This window comes from Centruroides sculpturatus, unplaced genomic scaffold (assembly GCF_000671375.1).
Source record: "Centruroides sculpturatus isolate CEXI.00-Female unplaced genomic scaffold, Cexi_2.0 scaffold336, whole genome shotgun sequence".
Lineage (NCBI taxonomy): Eukaryota > Metazoa > Arthropoda > Arachnida > Scorpiones > Buthidae > Centruroides > Centruroides sculpturatus.
This window is the reverse complement of record NW_019384582.1, coordinates 470,129-494,201: the sequence shown is the minus strand read 5'-3', so window position 1 is coordinate 494,201 and position 24,073 is coordinate 470,129. Positions and strand designations below refer to the sequence as shown.

At 26.4% G+C, this 24,073-nt stretch overlaps 1 protein-coding gene across 1 annotated transcript in view; it reads right to left on the bottom strand.

Annotated features, from left to right (window-relative positions):
• LOC111624498 (multidrug resistance-associated protein 7-like) overlaps nucleotides 1-24,073 on the bottom strand; it is a 61,128-nt gene that overhangs the window by 24,704 nt on the left and 12,351 nt on the right. Inside the window, exons 4-11 of the mRNA XM_023367348.1 lie at nucleotides 21,878-22,040; nucleotides 17,476-17,639; nucleotides 15,902-16,159; nucleotides 13,103-13,201; nucleotides 9,343-9,532; nucleotides 7,751-8,041; nucleotides 4,007-4,121; nucleotides 1,060-1,264 (exon numbers count right to left, since the gene is read on the bottom strand). Coding sequence (XP_023223116.1) covers nucleotides 1,060-1,264; nucleotides 4,007-4,121; nucleotides 7,751-8,041; nucleotides 9,343-9,532; nucleotides 13,103-13,201; nucleotides 15,902-16,159; nucleotides 17,476-17,639; nucleotides 21,878-22,040 — 1,485 coding nt within the window. The remainder of the gene's footprint in view (nucleotides 1-1,059; nucleotides 1,265-4,006; nucleotides 4,122-7,750; nucleotides 8,042-9,342; nucleotides 9,533-13,102; nucleotides 13,202-15,901; nucleotides 16,160-17,475; nucleotides 17,640-21,877; nucleotides 22,041-24,073) is intronic.

Genomic DNA, 24,073 nt, shown 5'->3' with positions numbered 1-24,073 from the left:
ATTTGTTTTGCTCACTATGTGTATTACTTGTTATGAGAGTACTTGTTAAGTGAGGTTCCACTGTATTGGTAAATAGATTACTAAAATACTTATAATTAATAATGTTTATATGTAACTTATTTTATAATTTACATAATTATGAATATTCTAATACAACTGTTTGTATAAATTAACATTATGAAAATTTTGATTTGTTAGTCTTTCTTTGATAATTAACATTATATAAAGTAAATCACTGGCATAAAATACTATATCAAATTATATTATATTCTGAATTAAAGAAAAAAAAAGGCATTTTGTGACTTTCCTGGCACTTATAATTTACAAAGTTAAAGTGCAGCACCATCTGTTATGAGATTTTATTAAAAATAATTTTTTTATTATTATAATTATTATAAAAAGGCAAAAGGCTTATTATGGGATGGGAGCAAGTTTTTAAAGAAATTATAAATGTTTATAACAAGTAAAACTTTCATTAAGTCTGACTCCACTAGAGATTTGACATGGTCCCTATCACCCCACCACCTTGACTTTAACAACCAAAATTTAATATCGTCAATGGCTATATGTAGAAATAAACATGCCAAGTTTCCAAAATTTTCAGTTCCTCCAATCCTAAGATAAAATGCAAAATAACACACACACAGAAACAGAATTTTGTAAGGATTTTTTTGTTTTAACATTTTTGGGCTTAGAGTGTCAAAACATTGAAAAACAAACAGAGAGCATCAAAATTTGATCAATAATCATACTTTTTCTACATTATATTTTATAACAGCCAGGAAAATAATTATTCATAGATTTATGTAATAAGATTACTCAGATTTTTGAATAATAAAATTTAAAAATTTTATAACTTTAATAATAACAATATTTTAAAAAATAAATAGATGTTTATGTATAAATTTTAAACAAATTTTACAAAACATTTATAATATGCTTAAAAATTAATCCTAATTTGATACAATATATATTTAAAATGATAACTAAAAAGTTACTCAATAATTCATATTGACTCAAATATTTTAAGTAAAAAACAATCACAGAATAATATATTACCTTAAGTATACTATTGAGCAATCTTCTATGAATAACAACAGCAGCGCATATACCACAGTAAGCATATAAGAATGCTCTCAACAGTGTAAAAATTGAGTTTATTATTACCAAGGAACCATAAATAATCAGATAAATATTTGAACCATTTATTCTTGATCCTCCATCAAAACATAATCCTTGATCTGATGAAAAAGTCAGATTCATCCTAATAAATTTGAAAAACATAATTATTACTAAACAATTAAATTTAATGTAAATTTTATACAATAAATATTTCAAAGTAATGAGACAGACAATTACTACTATTAAAGTGATATAAAAAATAGCCAAATGCACTGTTAGATTCAAGTTCTGATTGCTGTATAGCCAAGATTATGCAAATTTAGCACTGTTTAACTTGTCTGTTATATGTTTGGAATGATTGTATTGTTTGGACTACTCAGTTTTTGCAGGATAGAACCATAAATTTACTTTCATATCAAACAAACTCTATAATACAAATCCTACCAAAAGTTGTCCTGTTTTACAGAAAAATAGCTTGAAAATAATAGAACCATTAATATACAACTATAAATTATTCTTCTGGTATTATTATATAATTAAAATAAAAAAATCTAAAATACTTTTATTTTATTGGCATTATTAAAGCTAAAAATTTACATGACATTAAGATTATCAAGGTTAAACTACAACATAATAAAAATAATAAATCAAACAATTGCAGTAATTAAGTGAACTAATTAAGTGCTATTATTAATGATTAACTATTAAGTAATATGGTACTAGAAGTAAGTAAAATAATTTGGTTTGTTATTAATACATTGGGCTTATGATGTTTATGTGCAACTAAATATCCAGATGGCACAAAGCACTGATTGGTCAGCTAAATGATGCTAGCTCACTAAAATTGGAAATGCTGACGCTGACTGATTATTCTAGACTTTGAATAAAGTCTAGAATAATCAATCAGTTTGAGTGAAGAATGCTTGAACTCACCACGTGTGTCATTTAAAAGTTTACGGCAGCACTGTATTGAAACATGACTATTTAATGATATGTTAGGTAAATAAGAAATTACACCTCAATGCAAAATTTCCAGCAAAGAAATTCAATATTCTAACGTTTCAGCCACTATTTCATCAGCCTTTGTCAGAAACTGTAGAATGGAAAACTTCATTCTATAAATAGAATGTCTTTGTGTTCTAATGTTAAAAGTTTCAAATATGTTTGAATGAAGGCTGTGAAGTATGTTATATGACGTATATTATGAGTCTACAAGAAAAGGCTGACACTTTATCTTTTTTAACCTTGTGAAGTTTTCTACCAATTTTTACCTGTGTTTAAGAAGAGTTCTTCAAAGCAATTTTTTAAAACTGTTATTTCTGTGGTAGTGTATAAGGGATAAAGATGGACTCAAAAGTTAATTTGACTTTTTGTAAATAGTCTAAACTTCAATTATGAATAAAATACATCCCGAGTTATCACAAAAATTGTAATATAATATATTACATTATATTATAGAAGGTACAACTTATAATTATTTTCGTCTTAGGGGTATGCAATCAAAAAAGTTTGGAGATCAGTAAATTAGTATATGTAGAGTTGACATATTTTCGAAAGATCCCTAAAATATATCAAAAATTGCTAAATTCCTTTTTTGCTACTGTCCCAATTAAGCATTTAAATTATGTATTCCAGTTATTAGAGCTAGGTAACATGGCGCCATCTAGTGGGAATGAGGGACATACCTTTCTTCTTAGAATTCGTATAACTTTTCTGTAGTTAAACCGAAATTCACCAAACTCTGGAAAAATATCAAGCAACTGTGTGTCTTTATATTCCAAAAAACAGCACCCAAAAATGTCAAAATGCTTTTTTGTTATTAAGCGTCAAAGTGGAGAAAGTCGACATTTTCATTTTTGAATATATCTTTTCTGAGTGGATTATATGTTACAAAAAGTATTTCCCACAAAGGACAAGGTTATACTGAGCATTTTGACACCAAAATCATGAAAATCTAATGTGGGAATTATTTTTAAAAACTCTGACAAGAAAGTGAAAATGATACCCTAGTAGCCTGTTATTCACCCAGGCAACTAGAAAATAATTACTTTTGTAACAAAATAGAAATAAAACTTTTTGCTTGCAATTACATATTTTAATATTTTTTCAATTCTAGAGGTCTATTTGGAAATTACATAAGAAATTTATGACTATTAATGACCATAGAAAAATTTAATAAACAATAACTATAATGAGTTTTACAATTTATTTTCAATTATTCAAAATAAATTATACATACAGTAGAGCATCAATTATCCAACTCAATTGTGGACTCAGGTTGGTCGGATAACTGGAAAAATCGGATAACCGAAAAAAATGAAAAAAATACATTATTAGTATATCCCATGTAATTAGTATATTAGTATATCGCTATTAACCAACTTCGCATTGAATTTTCATTGATGTTAAGCCTAACAATTTTTTTTTAATAATAATCGTTGCTATTGTATTGTTAAAAATTATTTTAAAATTATTTTATTGCTCACAAAACAAACAACCATTCATAATTAGAAAATTAAGTCTCGTTCAAATACTGGCCTCCCTTCAATGGTCGAGCCGTGTTGCCAGCTAAAACACGCAAAAATTTAACAAAAATAATATTAAAATAGCCAAGACATAGCCAAATATTGTAGTGCCATATCACTAGTGGACATTTGAAATTTGCCGACTAGAACGGTTGGTTAACCGATGTGACGGTTAATCGGGGGTCGGATAATCAATGCTCTACTGTATAATGGCTCTTAACCAATATCAATATGAATCATTTGTATAGATACATTGAGTAAAAAAAAATATTTTTATCAGAGAGTATCTTAAATATTTCCTTTTTATCAATTTTGAAGTTTATTTTTTTAATATAATAATTAAAAACATTGAAACAAACCTATCTGACCAGAATTCCCAAAGAATTGTAAAATTATTTATGGAGTTATTTCCATTATGGTTTGAATCGCAAGATATCCAAACCGACAGCCACCAATCTGCCATTGTCCTAGAAGCTACAAGTTTAAAAAAAAAATTTAAGTCTTCATTTTCTCTATTTTCAAAATACAAGGAGTAAAAATATTTTGTTAATAATTGTATCAGGTCAGTCCATAAGTTCGTGAGTATTTTATGACCTTGAGAAAAATCTTGTTTTGCTGTTAAAAATGCCAGTCTAATGTCATACTTTTTACACTGAAGTGTTAAATTGGATCTCATTCATATAATACTGTTCAGAATTAGTAACATTTCAGTTGTTTATTTTCGTTAAAATGGAAGTAACAGATGAGTATAAGAGACATGTTTTATACTTTTTATTTTTAAGTGATGAGAATGCTACAAATGCAGCCAAAAAATTAAATACTGTTCATAATCAAACTGTAATTAGTGTAAGGACTGCGCAGAAGTGGTTTGAAAGATTTAGAAATAATGATTTTAGTGTGGAGGATAAGGCTCGTACTGGAAGACCCGTTGACTTTGATGATGATGCTCTCTCTGCACTAGTTGAAGCAGAACCATCTTTAACAGTTGATGAAATTGCGGAACGTTTAAATTCATCCCATGGAACTGTTCATAGACATCTACAACAAATCGGAAAAGTTTCAAAGCTAGGAAAATGGATACCACATGAACTGTCAATAGCTAACTGACAACAACGTCAACTGCTCAACTCAAAAGCTTCAACTGGGAAATTTTACCTCATCCACCATATTTGCCAGATATTGCTCCCAGTGATTATCATCTTTTTCGGAGTTTGCAGAATTTTTTAAAAGGAAAAACTTTTGAGGATGAGAACAATGTAAAAAAGGCTATTTCTGAATATTTTGATTCAAAACCGAAATCATTTTACAAAGACGGGATTAAAAAGCTACCATCAAGATGGCAAGAAATTGTACAAAATAATGGTGAATACATTATAGATTGAAATAAAATTTAGTTAAAATTTTTTGTTGCTTTTTTTGTAGATAAAAATGTGCACGAACGTATGGACTGACCTGATATTAATTATTGAGAAAAAAAATTAAATTATATTTCTATAAAGCATTAAAGAATGCAAAATTTTTGTTAGTAGCATCTAGATTATAGATACATCTGAATTTAAACATAAACATACATTGCTGATTATTGAAAATTATGATTTGGAAATATATAGGTTATTTGCACCTAAATAGAAATATTGTTATTTACATTTTTCAAAACTTGTATGTATTATTTTAAAATAAAATTAATTAACATAAAAAAGAATTCCAAATTTATATTTTTAATATATGACATATTTAAAAATATTTCATGTTTTTAATTGCAAAAATTTCTTATCCTAACAAAACCCAATAAAGTTTGTATATATAAGGGGGACCAAAAATAAAAAAAAAAAAAACCGAACTGAGAGCGTGCTGCCATTTGTAGATGTAGTAGAGACCTTCACGAAACAGCTGTGCAAGCGGCGTCAGTTGTAGGTTTACATTTGAGTGTAGTGTTATGTTTCTCTTACTGTTATTTTGTTCTGCCTGCGAAGTTCTGGGTGTCCTTCAACATCTCAAAACGATGAAAATGTTGAAAAAATCCGTCAAGAAAAGTGTTAAGATGTCTGTGAGAGGATGTGCGAAGGAAACATCCGGAACTTTGGCAATAAGGTGACTGGTTTCTTCATCACAACAACATCCCCGCACACACGGCCTTACGAGTGACCCACTATTTGTCCTCTCAGGGATGGTCTGTCATTCACCAGACCTAGCCCCATGCAACATTTTCTGTTTCCGAGAATGAAGAAAACTCTAAGAGGGAAACGTTTTGATGATGTGGAGGCAGTAAAAACAGCTTCGCTAAGGGCATTAGATGATATCAAGGTTGAAGAGATCCAGAGATGCTTCAAACAGTGGGGAAAAAGACTTGACAAGGGCATCGCATCTAATGGAAAGTACTTTAAAGGTGACTGAAGGAATTTTGTAAAAAAGCTAATAAATAAAATTTTTATTAAAAAAATCCGGTTTTTTTGGGTCTCCCACATATAATAATAATTTTCATATTATTACAATAAAAAAAATTTATGCAAATTTAAGGCATTTATTATATATTTACAGAATAATGAGTAAAGAGACCAGAAATCTCAACTGCACAAGCACAGAAAAATTTTTGAAAGTGCAAAGAAACTAGGATGAGTTGAAAGTCTCATAATGCGTGTGAACATTTTTAGAACACAGGGAAATATGGAGGGAATGACTAGAAGTGCCTAGGGCACATGTGAGATCAGGATTGATAAAGAACAAGATTGGGGATTGGAGTGTACACTTAGGGGATGAAAACTATAAAGTTTCCTGGTCTTGGTGCAATGGGTTACATGAACCACAACAATTATCAGGTCTGTGGGATGCTTATAATTTAAAGTTCTATCAATTCTTAGAGTAACAGAGATTGATATATCACCTAAATCATAAACTAATCATATGCTAATATTTGTGAAGTTGTAGATCTTGATAATTTAGGGCTCTTAACAACAAAGAAAAAAAAATTGGCTATTTAATTGAAAAAAGTAGGCAATTTTTCAAGAAAAGCAATATTTCAGTATCATATTTTCTTTAAAATGTTAAAAGTACCATGTGTTCAATTCTTATAATTTTTTAAAATACAAACCTCTACATACTGAGAATATACATTATGTACATAAATACACACCTCTTAGGACTATAGAGCTATAAACAATAGAGTGCTAATACTAGGCACCAATTTAAAATGTATTGATGGCAATAAAATTTGCCTGATAATCAAAACTGAAATGTGAATATCTTTATTTTGATAACATATGTTATATGTATATCTTTTTAGTGTCCACTAGAAGAAGAAAAAATTAATATATATAGATTAAACTTTCACTATATATAGATTAAACTATTATAAATTTTCACTTAAAAATTTAAAAATATAAATTCAATAAATTTAGATTAGTAAAAATTTACAATTTGAATATTCATAAATCAAGGAATGGGTTTATGGCTAATAACATTGTACAATCAGCAAATACAGTAGATCATCATTTATCCAAAAGCCAGTTATCCGAAACATCAGTTAACTGAAAGCATTCCAGTCGGCAAATTTAAATTTTTGCTAGTACTGTGGCGCTGCAATCTTTGGCTATATCTTGGTCTATTCCAATATTTTTTTTTTGTTGGTGTGTGTGTTTTAGCTGGCAGCACTGGCACTTTTGTGTAGTGTTTTTCTGAGGATTGTGTGTCGTGCTGAATCGAACATTTTTGATACTAGATTAACTTCTAAAGTATAATTTTTTTTGCTTTTATATTTTTCAATATATTTATTTTGTTTGTACAAAATAAAGAAATAACTTTTAACGATACAATAGCCACGATTATTATTTAAAAAAGTTTACATTTGGCTTAACATCGATGAAAATTCAACGCGAAGCGACACGCAATGGAGAAACATTTCAACACGGGATAGGTTAATATATTTTTTCATACATAATCGGTTATCCGAAAAATAAGTTATCCGAACAACTTCAGTCCCCAATTGATTCAGATAAATGACACTCTACTGTACTAATAAAATTATTGAATTTTAATAATAAATACATAAAAATTAAATATCCAGTAAAAAATTTACCATAAGTAAAATAGTTTTCAAATAAAATTACCTTGCATGAAGAAAAAAGAAAGCAAAACAAAAAATGAAAGACAACTTCCAACTGCATTCCAATATGATTTATAAACATGAAATTTCACTGATCCTTGACTGCTTTCTTCTTTTCGAATTAATTGTCCTCCTTGTATTTTGCCATCTTGTGCAGTAGAAAAATCATGGTCTTCTGATTTTTCCAATTCTTGCATACTATTTTCTAATTTATTTTTATCATTAATAGCAGGAAATTGTTCCTCACAACAAATTGGACGGACTATATCAAGTTGAAGAACTTTTTCTGGTACACCTATAAAATGTTTTATTTAACAATTGAGTAATAGTAATAATAATAATTTAAATATTTTGAATATTTAAAATATTACATTTGTAAATAAGACAATGTAAAATGTATCTTATACATGACCAAAATATAATTTTTTATCTGAAGGTCAATGTTTAAATATAAATACAGCTTTATTCATCACAAGTAATCTAACCTACTTTTATTTTAAAATCAGTTAACATTCATTTTATACAGGGACATAGCAAGAGTTTAGTCAATATGAACCTGGCTATAGGTGCCATTACCAGAAAGGTACCAATATTTTTTTTAGTTTACTTGTTAAATCAATCATAACTATATACTTGATATAGTTTAGGAAAAATAACTTGAGATTTTGATATATAAATACACATATACAGTATGTTTATATTAAGTGCTTGTTACTTTTTGCCATAAGTGTCATGTTTTGTAACTTTAACACTTCATTCTTTATAATATTCTCTTTATATCTATGTTTGGTGAAATTTTTGTTTAGAATTTAGATATCATACTAACAATACTTTTCATATTATGTGAGTTGCAAATTGAAATTTGTTCCAGACATATATTTTTCAAATGTACCAAATGTATTAAGTTTTGAGTTTTGTAATTGACTTTTGATGCTATAACTAGTTTAAAAAATTTTTTAATTATACATATAACACATTATAATATGAGAACAGCTACTGAAGAATAATATTGATAAAATTCTCTCAATCAAACAGACTTCATTACTAAATTATTCTGGATTATATATGTAATCTATATGCCTACTCAATAGTTAAGTTTTTAAATTATTTTCTAATTATTTGAAACTTTCAAATATAAAATGAAAATTTTTATAATTATAAACTAAATATATTTTTAAATTATCTAAATAAATTACCCATTTTTTACTATTAAGTAAATAAATAATAATCTTTTAATAAAAGCCATTGTATTATTTTATCCAGATGTACAAATTTTATCTTTAAAGTTTCATAAAAACTTAAATTTTAAATGAAACTTTCAGAAAAATTTACTGAAATAAGGTTTGAAACAAATTTAAAATAAAATGAAATATTCAATTAAAGACTTTTAAGCTAACTTAAATATTTACTGATAATCTTTATAATTCAGAATGATCTATTAATAATACATCTATATACCAGATATATTATTAATAGATCATTTGAAAATCAGAATTTTCAAACATATTTTAAATTTATTCATAGTGATATTTCAATATGAGATTTATTTGCCTATTTTACTCTATTGCTAATAATTAAAATCAAAAATTTAAATACCTTCTAATATAATATGACCTCCATCTAAAATAATAATGTAATCTGCATAAGAAAGAAAGTGGACATGATGAGTGCAAAGTAATCTGGTTTTATTTTTTAGAAGATTTATAATGCAATTTTTAAAAATATGATTTGAAACGTTGGTATCAATTGCTGAAAATGGATCATCCAAAAGGTACAAATCAAAATCCTAAAAAATAAAAAAGTAAAATAAAATCACATTGCATTTAATCAATATCAATCATATTATAATATCCTAAATTAATGAATTTTTAAAATTATTTTTAAAACTTTAAATAACATTACATTTAAACATATATATAAAGAATGGTATCATTTAAAATGAATGCAATAGCTCAATGCCAATTTAAAAACAGTTGTCACATTGAAAAACTGGTCTATTCAAATACAATTGACAAATGTCAAATATGTATTTATATACAAAGATTTTGTTTTCTGTTCAATAAACTTGTTTTCTTTAAAATATCATACTTATTTATTCATATAAAAAAAAAATTTCTATTTTCAGTGTGTTATTTCAAGTTGAATATTTGTTTTTATTTTTTTACATTAGCACAGCACTGTTATGAGATTCTGCTTATTACGTTAAATCAAAAATACTATACATATGTAAATTGAGAAACTTTATCTAAAATTCTAAAATCCAAAAGTTTAGCATTATTATAGAAAAATTATTTCCTAACAGAAAGAAATACAATGGTTGATAAATGAAGAAAGAAAAATATTGACGAATATAAGAAAAGAAAAAATAATATATTTTTCAAAATCACATATAGAATACCAGTTTTCACAAGTATGATTTGTACTATAAACTAGCAATTAGCTTCAAAAATGAATATGTGCATGCTTCAGTTATGAAAACACTCTAAATGCATTTGTTTAGAAATAATTTATATTTCTTGGCATGTATGAAACAATGTATCCAATGTTATTTTGTTAATTCGATAATGATATTTTTTATCTATCAATATTTACACAATATGCATTGCCTTTTGTAATTAAGAATATTAATATTTATTGAAAAAATACAAAAGATTTGATTTGATATCAATATCAATAAAATATTAGATATAAAATTTTTCAACTCCTTTATTAGGAGACAATAATAAATATATTTCTTTGAACAGAAATTATTTTAATCTAGATGTGTCACTAAAATAGTTTATCAATTTCAAAACAGGCTTTTAGAAATTTGTAAATAAGTTAAATAAATGTAAATAAATGTCCAAAAGCGATGCATGCCATTTTGTGTAAACGTTTGAAAAGAATAGCCATAAGTATGAAGAAATACGCACAATTTATTGCATAAAATATGTACTTACGTCAATACAGTTTGATAACAATGGCATGTATCGTAAGCAAATGGCAAACTTTTCAAACATACTCGACATTAACTTGTTATCACTGTGTGACAGTTTGCCTTTCCGTTGTTTTTTGTGTGATGTTATCAAATTGTATTGACATAAGTATGTATTTTATGCAATAAATTGTGCATATTTCTTCATACCTATGGCTATTCCTTTCAAATGTTTTCACAAAATGGTGTGCATCGCTTTCGGACATTTTTGGGTATACAGGCAACAATTTATCTTGTCTGTGTGAACCACATGTCGTTTCATACTAATTGATGCTAAAACTTTCTAATTGGAAAGTTTGTTCTATCTGTTTTCATTTTTGATTTGCACTGCCTATCTTCCAAATTTCGCTACAGGCTCTGCTGTCATTTGCATTAGATCACATGTAGTAACTTTACTATACCGTTACCTCACTTGCATAGCTGTAGGTCTCTCCATTCGCAAGAATTTTCCGGTTAAAGGGACTTTCCTATGCACCCTGTATATATTTATGGTGTGATTTTTTTTTACATATTTTTAAAAAATCAATCCTTTAAAAAAAATTACAAAACTACTAATGATTACAACCATTAGCTTCTTAAAAGCTAATGGTTGTAATCCTTAATAGTTTTGTCTCTGATAAAATGTGGTTATAGCTAAAAAATCACAGTTGTCTTCTGTACTAACCTTTAAAGTTTTTTAATCTTTTAATTAGCTTTTTTAAAATATTGATTTTTTAAAAAAAATTATAATTGTTTAAATAAAAATAAAAATTATGTTTTAAAAGTAGTAATGTATTATAAAAAAATTACTACTACTTTAGCAAAGCTAAAATAGATTTTATTTTTAAAAATATTTATCAAAATATTAAATCTTTAATTGCTTTCTAAACAAATAATTTATTTTTTTTTATGAAAGACAATGGCCTTACACAGAGTGTTTAGCCTAAACAAATAATTATTATTGTTTATATCTCTACTTATTTTTAATATTAAATTTGTATTCTTATCTGCCTGATGTTAGACTGTATATTAAACTAAATACAGTTCAGTTTTTTAGTGTTTCATTTTTTTAAATGCTTTTATTTAAGATGCTTTGTATCATGTCCTCAAATTTGGCAACTCAAATTTCATCTCCTTATAATTAAGATAGATAGGTGAGACTTTATCCAATGTCAGTGTATTTTAATTATATTCTAGTGGTGGCCCTATCTCCACCATCCTTCACATCCAAAATCTGATAAAGATAACCAAATATAGAATTTCATAACAATGTGTTTGTGTAAATAAACTGTAATGATATAGATGGAGAGGTAATTCTATCCCAATCTCAAAATACATGACTAATAAAAGTATTTTTTTAATTTTTTTAATTATATTAAAATTATATATAATTTTCTATTTGACTAAATAAGATAAAAAGCTTTGAATTATCATTAAACAAAAATCCTTTGATAATTATTAAATTAAATAACATTATTAAAATATGTGACTTAAACAATTCATGATATTTTCTAAAATATTTGTACTTTTTTTTAATATATACATATTTAAAAATAAACCTAAAANAAAAGGAACTTTTTCTACCTTAGAAGAGGCGTTGATTTCTTGTGCAAAATGAGATAGGTGCCATTGTTGTGAGTGGGTTCGTTTCACATTGACACGCTCGGGGACTTTGAGGGTAGACGTTTATGCAGTTCCCTGTTGTCATGGAAATTGGTCCTAATCGTCGGTCGGGGGAACGCAACTCTCTCGAGAATCTCCTCGTCACCATAAAAAGTGAAAGGCTCAGGTTCGGTGCTGCTATCTCTCGAAAAGTTCTGTGTTCCCTCAGGACATCTCGGAAACGGGACAATAGCCTTTTCTGTGTCGTGTTGTGAGCCGTGGAGAATATGATTCGCTTGGAAATAATGACTTGACGAACTATTGAAATTTAAATAACTGACACAAAAATTTTCTAAGTCCGTATCACAGAAACTCTTGCTCAATTCATGCAGAAAAATATATCCAAAGAGGCATCAAAAAATGGTGTGGTTTTGGGGTACGTGAGATTCTGGAATACAAATTATCCGAGAAACTGTTGAATGGAATTGGAATTATCCCAGTAACCATCACATTTTTGCCCCTGCTCAATGTCTTTCCCTCAAAAATGTGACAGATACTCTGGGATAAAAGTCAAACAATGTTAAACTTTTACGAAATTTTCCCAGAGGCTGTCAATCATATATATATATATATATATATTATTTAGAGCACATATACAAATATAATAAATATAAAAGTGTAAATACAATTATATGAATATCATTTCATCATTAAAGAATTTTACTTTCTTTTAGGCTAAACTTGATGTATTAATATAAGATTATATAACATATATTTATTTATTTGAAAAGTATATACTACCTGATAAACAGCTCTTGCTAAAGCAATTCTTGCTTTTTGACCTCCACTAAGTGTGATTCCCCGATCTCCTATTTCTGTTTCATCTTCAGCAGGAAATGTCTAAAATAATTAAATTAACACAATTATAACACTATTTTTAAAACTTAAAATTAAACTAAATTGTAAATTAACATAATGTTGTGTAAAATAATTTTTAAATTTGTGCATTTTACAAACTTAATGTAGCACGAACAATATTAATTAATTGTCCTATTACTGACTATTAATCCTAATTACACTAATAATTTAACTATAATTAACTGATAAGATGACAATATGTATTTTTAATAATTAAGCAATAACATTGTTCTAAAACTTTCAAAAAAAGTTTTTCTTTAAAGTTTTAAGAATCTGTAGAATATAAAACAGGATTCATTATAATTATATCATTACAATAAAATTTATTTATAAGCTTAAGCTTTTCAAATTCACAGAATACTATTTAATTGACATATTAACAATGCTTATAAAAAATAAAATGATGAAGTATTTAAAATACATCTCAATAAATTATATACGATTTCATTCAGATTGTAGAATTGCTATCATTTATATTTAAAATGTTCCAAATAATAATAGTTCTAAAAATGTAATAATTATATTTTTAAAAACCATAAAAAAGCAAAAAACAAAAAGTAGAATCAAATAAAAAAAGTAACTACAGTAGAACCTCGATTATCCGCCCCCTGATCAACCGACCCCTCGGTTAACCGACCGTCCTAGTCGGCAAATTTCAAATGTCTGCTAGTGATGTGGCGCTACAATATTTGGCTATGTCTTGGCTACTTAATATTATTTTTACGTGTTTTAGCTGGCAACACTCATTCGACCATGAAAGGGAGCCAGTATTTAAACGAAGCTTAATTTTCTAATTTTTAATGATACAATAGCGACGATTATTATTTTAAAAAATTTTTGTTAGGCTTAACATCGATGAAAATTCAACGCAAAATAGGTTAATAGCGATATACTAATATACTAATTACATGGGATATAATAATATACTACACTAATAATGGATTTTTTCATACTTTTCGGTTATCCGACTTTTCAATTATCCGACCAACCCCAGTCCCCAATTAGGGAGGATAATCGAGGTTCTACTGTAGTTTTAACATGTTTTACATTTTAAAATAGTGGAACTTCAACTATCTTAAAAATTATTGTTTTAAATTTTCTAAATTCTATTCTTTGTAAGGTTATCTTCAAATCTACTTTATCTCAAAAAATCTGAAATATTCTCATGTCATTCTGTAAAAATTCTCATTGTCATGTATAAGTTATTCTGTAAAATTATAATATACTTACTTAAATTATTATGATTATTATGATATAATTAAATTATTACATTATTCAAATTCTAAAATTTATATTAAAGATAATGAATTGAAATAGATAATATAATGTTTAATTATTTATGATTTTGTATATTACAAACTTTGAACAGTTTAAATGGCATTTGGGATTTGTATGAGCTTTATGTTATACATGATAAATGTTTCATTATAACAGAATTAATTATTAGTTGTTTTCACTTTTGAACTAAACTATATTTAACAAGTAAAACCAAACTGTATGTATCAATATATTTATGAAAATACGATTTATGTATTATAAATTATATCATTATAATTACAATAAATATTTATTTAAACTTAAGCTCTATAACTTTAATCAAATTTGAACAAAATTTTTATTAATTAATATTTAAATAGTTTTAATTATTATTCATTTATTGAAAAGTTAGTTATAATAATCAATAAAATGATTTTTTAAAATAATAAATTCTGTTGATAAACTCTAATTTTTATTATTTGTTAGTATGTCTATACAGAATTTTTAGTGTTTATATATTTGTGTGCTCATATAATATTATATATCATAATAAAACAACTTTACATCACATAATTCAAATAAGAGTTATTCTACATAACAATATTTGTTTTAATTAATAGAAAAAATATGATATATAATGATAGTAATAATAAATTTGTCTTTAGAAGAAAAGCTATTTGACAATAAATCAGATAAACTATATAAACTGATACATTTATAAATAGAAATTACTTTTAAAAAATCATAAACAAAATCATTTTTTATAATAAAAATCTATGTTAATTAACTCATAAAGTTTAATATAATGACACTAAAATTAAAATATTAGTAAAATTATTACAAATGACAAAAAAAAGGAATCATAAAAAAGCAAAAATATTGCTATAAATTGAACTGCGTGACTTTTTGACATTAAATCTAATGTAAATAAATTAATATATAATCAGAATCAGAAAAACAAAAATTTTTTTTTAATTTTTATTAAATTACAACTAAGCTTAAATATAACTTTAAATTTTAAATTATATTTCAATAAAATTTATAATTATTTGATATTCTATATTATTTAAATTTTTAAAAAAATTGTTTCATTCATTTATTAAATTGAAAGGTGATAACAAAATAAAAAATTAAATAAACTTCTTTAGTAAATTATTTATAATTATAAACTATATTATTATATGTCTTCTATGTGAGCACAAAATTGCTATAACGGACTAATTATGCAGGAAAATGGCAAAATTGAAAAAAAAAGTCTTTGGGAAAAATGTTCTAGCACAAAACATATTAAAATAATATCTAATATTTAATATAGTCTATACTTTCCATCAAAACAAAGAATATAACCAAAATTTTCATCTGGACTAGACAAAAATAGAAGCTTTTATATTAATAACTCCATTATATTTTAAAAATATTGCATACCTTTAAATCATCTACAAGAGCACAAGCTTCTAAAACGTTCTTATATCTATTAAAATTAAATGACTTTCCAAATAAAATGTTCTTTTGAATTGTAGTTTGTTGTATCCAAGGTTCTTGTGATACTACACCTATTCCATACTGACAATCTTCCTCCATTATAGCAATGGTTCCTTCAGTTTTAATCACATCACCAATAATTGAAGATATAAGTGTAGATTTTCCAGATCCAACTCTTCCAACAACACCAATCAACTGACCCTTTAACAAAACATTCACATTTAGGAAAAAAATTAAATTTTAAAATGATTAAAAGAAATTTAATTTATTTATGAAATGTAATCAATAATAGATGTAGAAGTATGAAAACTAAAGACTGAATGTATTTTTAATTCTTAATTTATAAGTTAAAAAATTTTCTAAAATAGTCAAACAAATTTACTAAAAGCAATTTTATCTTTTAACATTTGATATCAGAAAATCCAATCTTTTTTAATGCATTCAGTAACAGTTTTAAAAAGTCATTTCTGATTTTATAAAAATTTTAAAATGTTTTAGGGATTTAAATGACAAATTTAAAAATTTCAGATCAGTAACAAACATATTGACCAAGTCACCAGAGACATATCAGATGCGCCATTCATTTTTGAAATAATCAGCTGGAGAAAAATTTCTGTCATTACCCCATACAATTTATGTATATAACATTACTTCTTTTTTCATAGTAAGCTCTATTGCTTCACAAATCAAAATTTATTCGAACATGTTTTGTATAGTAAGTCTTTAGCACATTAAAGACATGTTTGAGAGAGTCCAAAAACAAACTTTGTCATATAACAATGTTTCATAGAGGCAAAAGGCATTGTAACACCTGTTAGGTAATTTCCAGGCTTCCAAAAAGTTACAACCCAATCCTGATAGATGCAGTTCTATCAATGACTCAGGAATAGTAAAGGAAGATTTCAAATTCCTATACAGTGTAATTTGGTCATCTACATTGTATTGTACTGAAACATTGTTTTGCTGGAGTTAGTACATGTAATTTGTGTTTAGTAATTTAAATAACTGATGTATTTAATTCTCACAGTTCAATACAAGAACAGCATACCTAAAGACAGGTTACTCATAACTTGGAGCATGTATAACTTTTGTGAAATGTATGTATATAGTACACATCTAGAAAATTAATACATATGAATTATTGTAAATTTTGATTTTGTACAATAATATGGTCATTAACATTTTTTCAGTCAGTCTTAACACAGTGCATCATCTTCAGACTGATTAAAGAGCATGCATAAACAATTAGAAGCACACAACAGTTTTCTCTAGTACAAAATATACAGCAATGTCTGCAATATTCAGATTGAATGTAGCCTGTTGAATTTTGCAAAGATACAATAGAAATGTCTGGTATTCTAGCATTTTCAATAATCTGGCATCACTCTGGTCCTATAGGTGCTGGGTTAATGACCTCTAATATATTAATAAAAGATTTGCTATATATTGTTAAAAGACAATACTATCATTTTTTAACATTTTGTAAAAACATCTAACATTGATTATAAAATAAATACCTTTCTAGCATTAAAATTAATAGATTCTAATTTAAATGAACTGATTTCACTGGAATGCACTGTCAAATCTTGAAGACTTTCACTTCTAACCTGGATTGGCATATTTGAAGATTTTGGAACCCATGCAAAGTTTCCTTCACACACTTCTATTCTATTCATTGGATCTGAAAAATCCTTAAAATATAGAATCATGATGCATTTAAAAACATTAAATATAATATATTTTAATTAAATATAGGTCTTCAAAATACACTATAAAATTAGTGTTTAATAATTCAAAAATACAGAAAAGGGTACGGTTTCATAAAATAAAACAAATCAACAAAAACTAGATATGGCAAGGCTCATCAAACAAAAATGCAAAGAAGGCAACACCAGGATTACGGACATTAAATATATAAATTAAATTTAAATAAATTTAAGAAAAAATTTAAAATTTAACTTTTTATCAAGTTTAAAAACAATTTTTCAACTTACAATTAATTTATTTATTTACATTAAAGTAAATTTTTTTTGTATATCTGTAAAATTTTTATTGTTATATTAATATCTTAATATCAAACATGCCAGCAGGTGTCAAAATCTAAAAATTTTTAATGTATTATAAATATACAAATTATTTTTTAAAATAAGAAATTAGCCCATCCTGAAATAGCAAATTTTACAATATAGCATATTAAAACAAAACAAACTAGAATAAGTTTTCTTTTAGAACATTAACAACAAATACCAAAAAATAACAAAATTATGAGTAAAATATGATAAGATAAGCTAGTGTAAATATTACTAAGACATGATTTAGTTAAATAATATATATCTTTTTGAAATTAAAATTTTTTTCTTATAAATTGATTTTGTCTTTTTGATTAATTTGTTATAAAAAGAGAAAGAGTATGAGCCTGATTAATCTCTCTATGTATTCAATGTAATAAGATTTAATAATTTCATTAGTTTAAAAAAAATAATTGATATATTTATACAGTATTAAAAAATTAAATTCTAAGTAGTTAAACTATATGCTTAGACAAGATTAGGAATACCAAATCATCACTGTCATCTTGTTACTATTCTAAATTTGAGTAGTTGAGCATTAGTTGAGGAATCAGTGACTTTCATTTATAGTGTAAATAATGAAATAAAAGTAGGATTAAATTATATCCTTATTTTTTATGTTTATCAAATATAATTTGGAATTTTATTCAGTTCTAGGTGATAAACTTTACAAAATTATTCTTAGATTATATGGGATGAACCTTCACCAACAACACTTTTAATTATTGAAATCAATCATTTTCAGCTGTTCTTGTGGTCATCTATTTCATTATCAATAATGGAACATTCTAGTCCATTATTGATAATTGAACAGAATGTTCTAATATCATAATGATGGCTAAAAAAAACAGCTGGAAATGTTTGATTTTGATAATTAAAAGTGTTGCTGGTAAAAATAAACTTCATTAATTTCATTATATTATTTTAACTACTATTAACTCAGTATTACATTTAATGTAATTAAACTATTAACATAATAACAATATAACAGTTAAAATAACCTTAAAGAAAGATATAGACAATATAAAAACAAAACAGAAGGCATAGAAAGAAAATAAAATATAATTATTATTTTAAAAAAAAATAATGAATTCAAAATTTAAAAACTTTTTAAATTTGTACACACATTTTTTTTTGTATGCACAGTAGTGTGGCCATCAGCCATTTTAATGTATAGTTTTTGTATATATTTTATATTTTAGGCTTAATGTTTTCTTTGTTCTTTGTCTTCACTATTCTAGAACTTTCTTTCTTAATCTCTTTCTCCTCAGGTGAGATCACCGATTCTCAGAACAGATGTGGTAAGACAAAGGAGGTAATGAAACCCAGGGGGTTCAAAAGAGTGAAAAAACTTAGTTTTGGTCGAGATCTCAGCACAAGAGAAAGCAATATAGAGTTATGCTCTTGGTTACAGGTAGAGAGATCAGAGTCAATTAAGACTTATGAAAAGAGCTAGAGAACCTAATCAGATTGAGTTGAGTCAGCTTTCGTAGTGCTCCTGAATTGTAATATAAAGAGTGAAGTTCAGAGATTTTTCCAAAAGCTAATGTTTTCTCATCAAGGAATCTGGAGTGAAGAAATTGTAAGAAAACTTCAAAGGAAGGTGGACTGGTACAGTAGAGAAGAACAATACAGATAAGTGCTGGAATTAACTGAGTATCGGTTAATGGTGGCCAGTGGCATAGCGTGGGTGTCAGCCGCCCGGGGCGAAGGAAAATTTTGCCCTCCCCTTATTTAGGTATCTCAATTTAAAAGACTAAAATTCAGTTTTGTCACAGAATAAGTAATGAAAAATTCTGTGCTAGTGTTGCCACCTTATTAAAATCGCTGACCCGGACGGCAGGTGAGGTTTGTTTGAATAGAAGTTCCTGATGCATGCGTATGTCATTTTGCAATGCGTAGAATAATGTGCTGTGCATGCTGGTTCTAAATCAGTTACAGTTAGCGACTAGGGAGACTTGGATAGGAGTAACGCAAGTGACCTAGCTGTATTGGATATTGGAGGTGTGTGTATATATATATATATATATATACAAAAAGATAGCAGCAGCTATGGGGAAGAAAATTACCTACAAAAGATACCCCACTATATAAAGAGCTCGTCGTATCTAATGTGCATTCCAGGAAATACCACTGAAGGACAGTAGGATTAGTGAGCCATACTACATTGGTCATTAACATCAAGGATTAAAGAACACAAGGACAGCATCTGGAAGGCTAAAATTTTGAAATGCAAATTGTTCCAAAGGACATCTTTCATTCTTATTTTTAAATTGCAGTTTATCCTGAAGAAGGGTATTTAGAACAACTGAAAACGTTTAAAAAATTGAAATTGGNGAAAAAAAAAAAAAAAAAAAAAAAGTTCAACGGGTCGCGCACGATATCCTCAGACGGCAAGTCAATTCCGCCTGTCTGGATGTCCGATCTGTCCGGATGGTATTCCGTGTTCATTTCAATCGGTCCGAATCATAGGTGCACAAAAATGAAATAAAATGGTTCAAATTCTTACAAGATATTATTATTATTTAATGTGAAATTTTTCCGCCCCCACTACGCTACGCTACTGACGGTGGTCCACCTGAGACACATCACTAAAAATCCCCAGGTGCTTCTTTCTTCCCCTTCTCCTAATTTTTCTATCTATTCTTTTTCTCCTTCTTAGTTCATATTTAGGTTAAGTCATAGTTATAAGTCCTTGCGCTAATATTGTCGCGTATTGGTCAGTTCAATCATATAAAGGAACATTTGATTGTTGTATTTGCTTATTTACTGCCTGTGAGTGGGATTGTTATTATTTGAACTTATTCAAGGCGAATAAAATTGTTTTGTGTTATAGACTTTACTGTATTGAATTTCTTTTATGTATTCCTGTTTGCATAACCATATACAGTAGAGCCTCGATTATCCGACCCCCGATTAACCACCACCTCGGTTAACCAACCATTCTAGTCAGCAAATTTCAAATGTCCGCTAGTGTATTTGGCTATGTCTTGGCTACTTTAATATTATTTTTGTTAAATTTTTGCGTGTTTTAGCTGGCAACACTGGCTCAACCATGAGAGGGAGGCCAGTATTTAAATGAGGCTTAATTTTATAATTATGAGTGGTTGTTTGTTTTGTGAGCAATAAAATAATTTTTAACGATACAATAGCAACGATTATTATTTTAAAAAAAANCGCGAAGTAGGTTAATAGCGATATACTAATATACTAATTACATGGGATATAATAATATACTACACTAATAATGGATTTTTTCATACTTTTCGGTTATCCGACTTTTCAATTATCCGACCAACCCCAGTCCCCAATTGGGTCGGATAATCGAGGCTCTACTGTATACATCGTTTCGAACATCACAGTAGAATACATTTAAAATACATAAAGATAATATAAAGTTCTCAGATGATAAGAATCTTAAAAGTACTTAATTTTAAAAAAAAATAAAATACATATAAGAAATTCAAATATAATTATTTTAATAAAATTAAAATTGAAGACAATATAAACTTAAAAATTTATTTGCATCTTTTGATTTTTAGAGGATTTTTATTTCTTTTCATGTAATTTAAAATGATGTTATAATTTATAATAAAAGGTTGCATCACATTGTTTTGAATTTGTCTATTTTGTATATAATAAGACAACAAAGAAAATATAATAAAATTTTTTATTTGTATTGTCTTTCAGAGTAATCTTAACAAATCAAATGAAATTTATCTTCATGTATATCAAATCAATTAATAAACTTTTTATTAATAAATATTTCTTTTATTCAATGAAAAGTTTTTGAATTGTTTCATTTGACAGAAAATTGAAACACAGATTTACAAAAATAATAATGAATTACCTTTTATAGAAGAATAATAATTTTCTGAATCAAAACTTGAGGTGCCCATAAATTTTTCAAGTCGAGTTAAAGATATCCAAGCTTCCATAAGTCCATTCAAAACCCAAGGAAATGCATTTAGTGGTAAAATAAGAATGTTGAATAAAGCAAGACAAGTAAATACCTAAAATTAAAAATAAAAATGTATTTAAAATCATAATTTTCCAAAAAAATAATCCTTTGAGTAAAGCTGAACTTCAATTTATTATTGAATATACAGTAAATGAAATCAGCTCTTCAATATTTTTATATATGAACAGATAGATACCTGTATAGGTGTAACTAATATTGAACTGATACTATTATTGGCGTATCAGAATGTTCCTAATATATTGAATTGGCTCATTTTACAAAATAATGTTTCAATCTTTTTTTCAATAGTGACTATCAAAACAAAGGAAAAACAAGAGATTGAAATACAGTTTGTAAATTTAACCAATTCTGATATGACAAACATATCAATATCAGTAAGTATTTCTAATTATCTGTAAACAGTCAACAATATTCATCTATTTTCTGTTTCATTAAATAATTTGATGGAACAACGAGCAATTTTCAACGACAAGAAGCAATTTTTATGATAAAGTAGTTAACAACTTTGTAGAAAAAATTGCCAAATAGAGTTATTTTATAAAAAATAATAATCTTATATCTTTTGTTTCATGTCAGTTATCTATTTTAGAATTTAAATAAGCTGTTTATTTTTGTCACTTCTAGTATTTGCTTAAAATTTTTATGGAAACACAGCTTCCCTATCATCAAATGTCATGGCATGTCACTGTTATGAAATATATTCCTATAATTCCTGCAAACTAGATCTGGCACAAATAAAAAATTTTTAAGCACACTGAACAATCTTAATATGTTTTGATTGAACTGTTTAAAATTTTTATAAAAGTACGGATTGGCGGTGAAGTCTCTCAAAGTGTCAGGAAATTATCAGGAAATATACAGTAAGTATAGACATAAATGCTGTATATTAAATGCAAATTTATTTGGCCTCATTACATATAGTTAAGCATTATGCTACTAGATTTTAACAGTTATATCATTATTTGCTATATATTCATATAGTTTTAGACTTTTATTTTGAAGCTACTGTTTTCTATAGAAAGTTATTAAATAGTTACAAATATTTTATGCCAAATGTTTCTTCATTCATAACAAATTTAATGGACACTAAAAATGGCTACTAAAAGTATGGAAACATTGAAAAATTAATGGCTTATAAATAAAATTGTTTTGTATTATCCATCATTAAATTAAGTTAAATTTAATTTTAGCAAGATTAGTTCATATAAATTAGAATTATCACACAATAAAATAAATATAATTTCTCCAAAATTCTTTTTTCTTTCTTCTGTATAAGAGTAATATTCCTATAATTCCTGCATTCCTGCAATAAAACCTCATTTATGCATGAAAATTAGAAACTGTTTGGCAATTGAGAAAATGATATTTTCATACATAAATTCAAAAAGCACTGCAGAATATTACTTCTCAATATTATGTTTTCATCTGCTTTGATAATTTTACATTTACTCTTGCATCAGAAATATAATTTAGTATGTACAAGATCAGTAAATCTACTAAATCCAACTGTAGCAGGAAGTAAAATATAAATTTTTATCTAAAAATGTAATGAATATAATATACTGTAATTATAAATATTAAACATTCAGTTTCACAGTTTATAAAACATATATAAGCATATAAACTTTTAAAAAATTTTATTCTTAGTTCTTTAACTTAATATACAATGTTATGTGTCATTTAGATAGGTCATAAACTTAAAATTGAGTGTTCACATATTCTTTTGTATTTAGTCTCTCCTTTTTTGTAATCAGAATGTGGCCCACAAAAAATTTGGTCATGCTTAATTTTAAGCAATTATTACCATATAATTAATTTCTATTAAATGAGAAAAAATAATTGGTACTTATGGGTTAAGAAAACGCCAGTCGGAAATAGCGATCAAAGTCGCGATTTTGAATGAAAATATCAAAGTAACAATAGACTAGTAAATTTAAATCTAAAAAGAAGAAAATTTACTGATAAGGTTGTAAAAATGAAAAAAAATCAATTAGAATGATAGATATCACCTATTTGTCATATACACTACAAAACAATTTGCATATTCAAGTGGTTTATTATTAT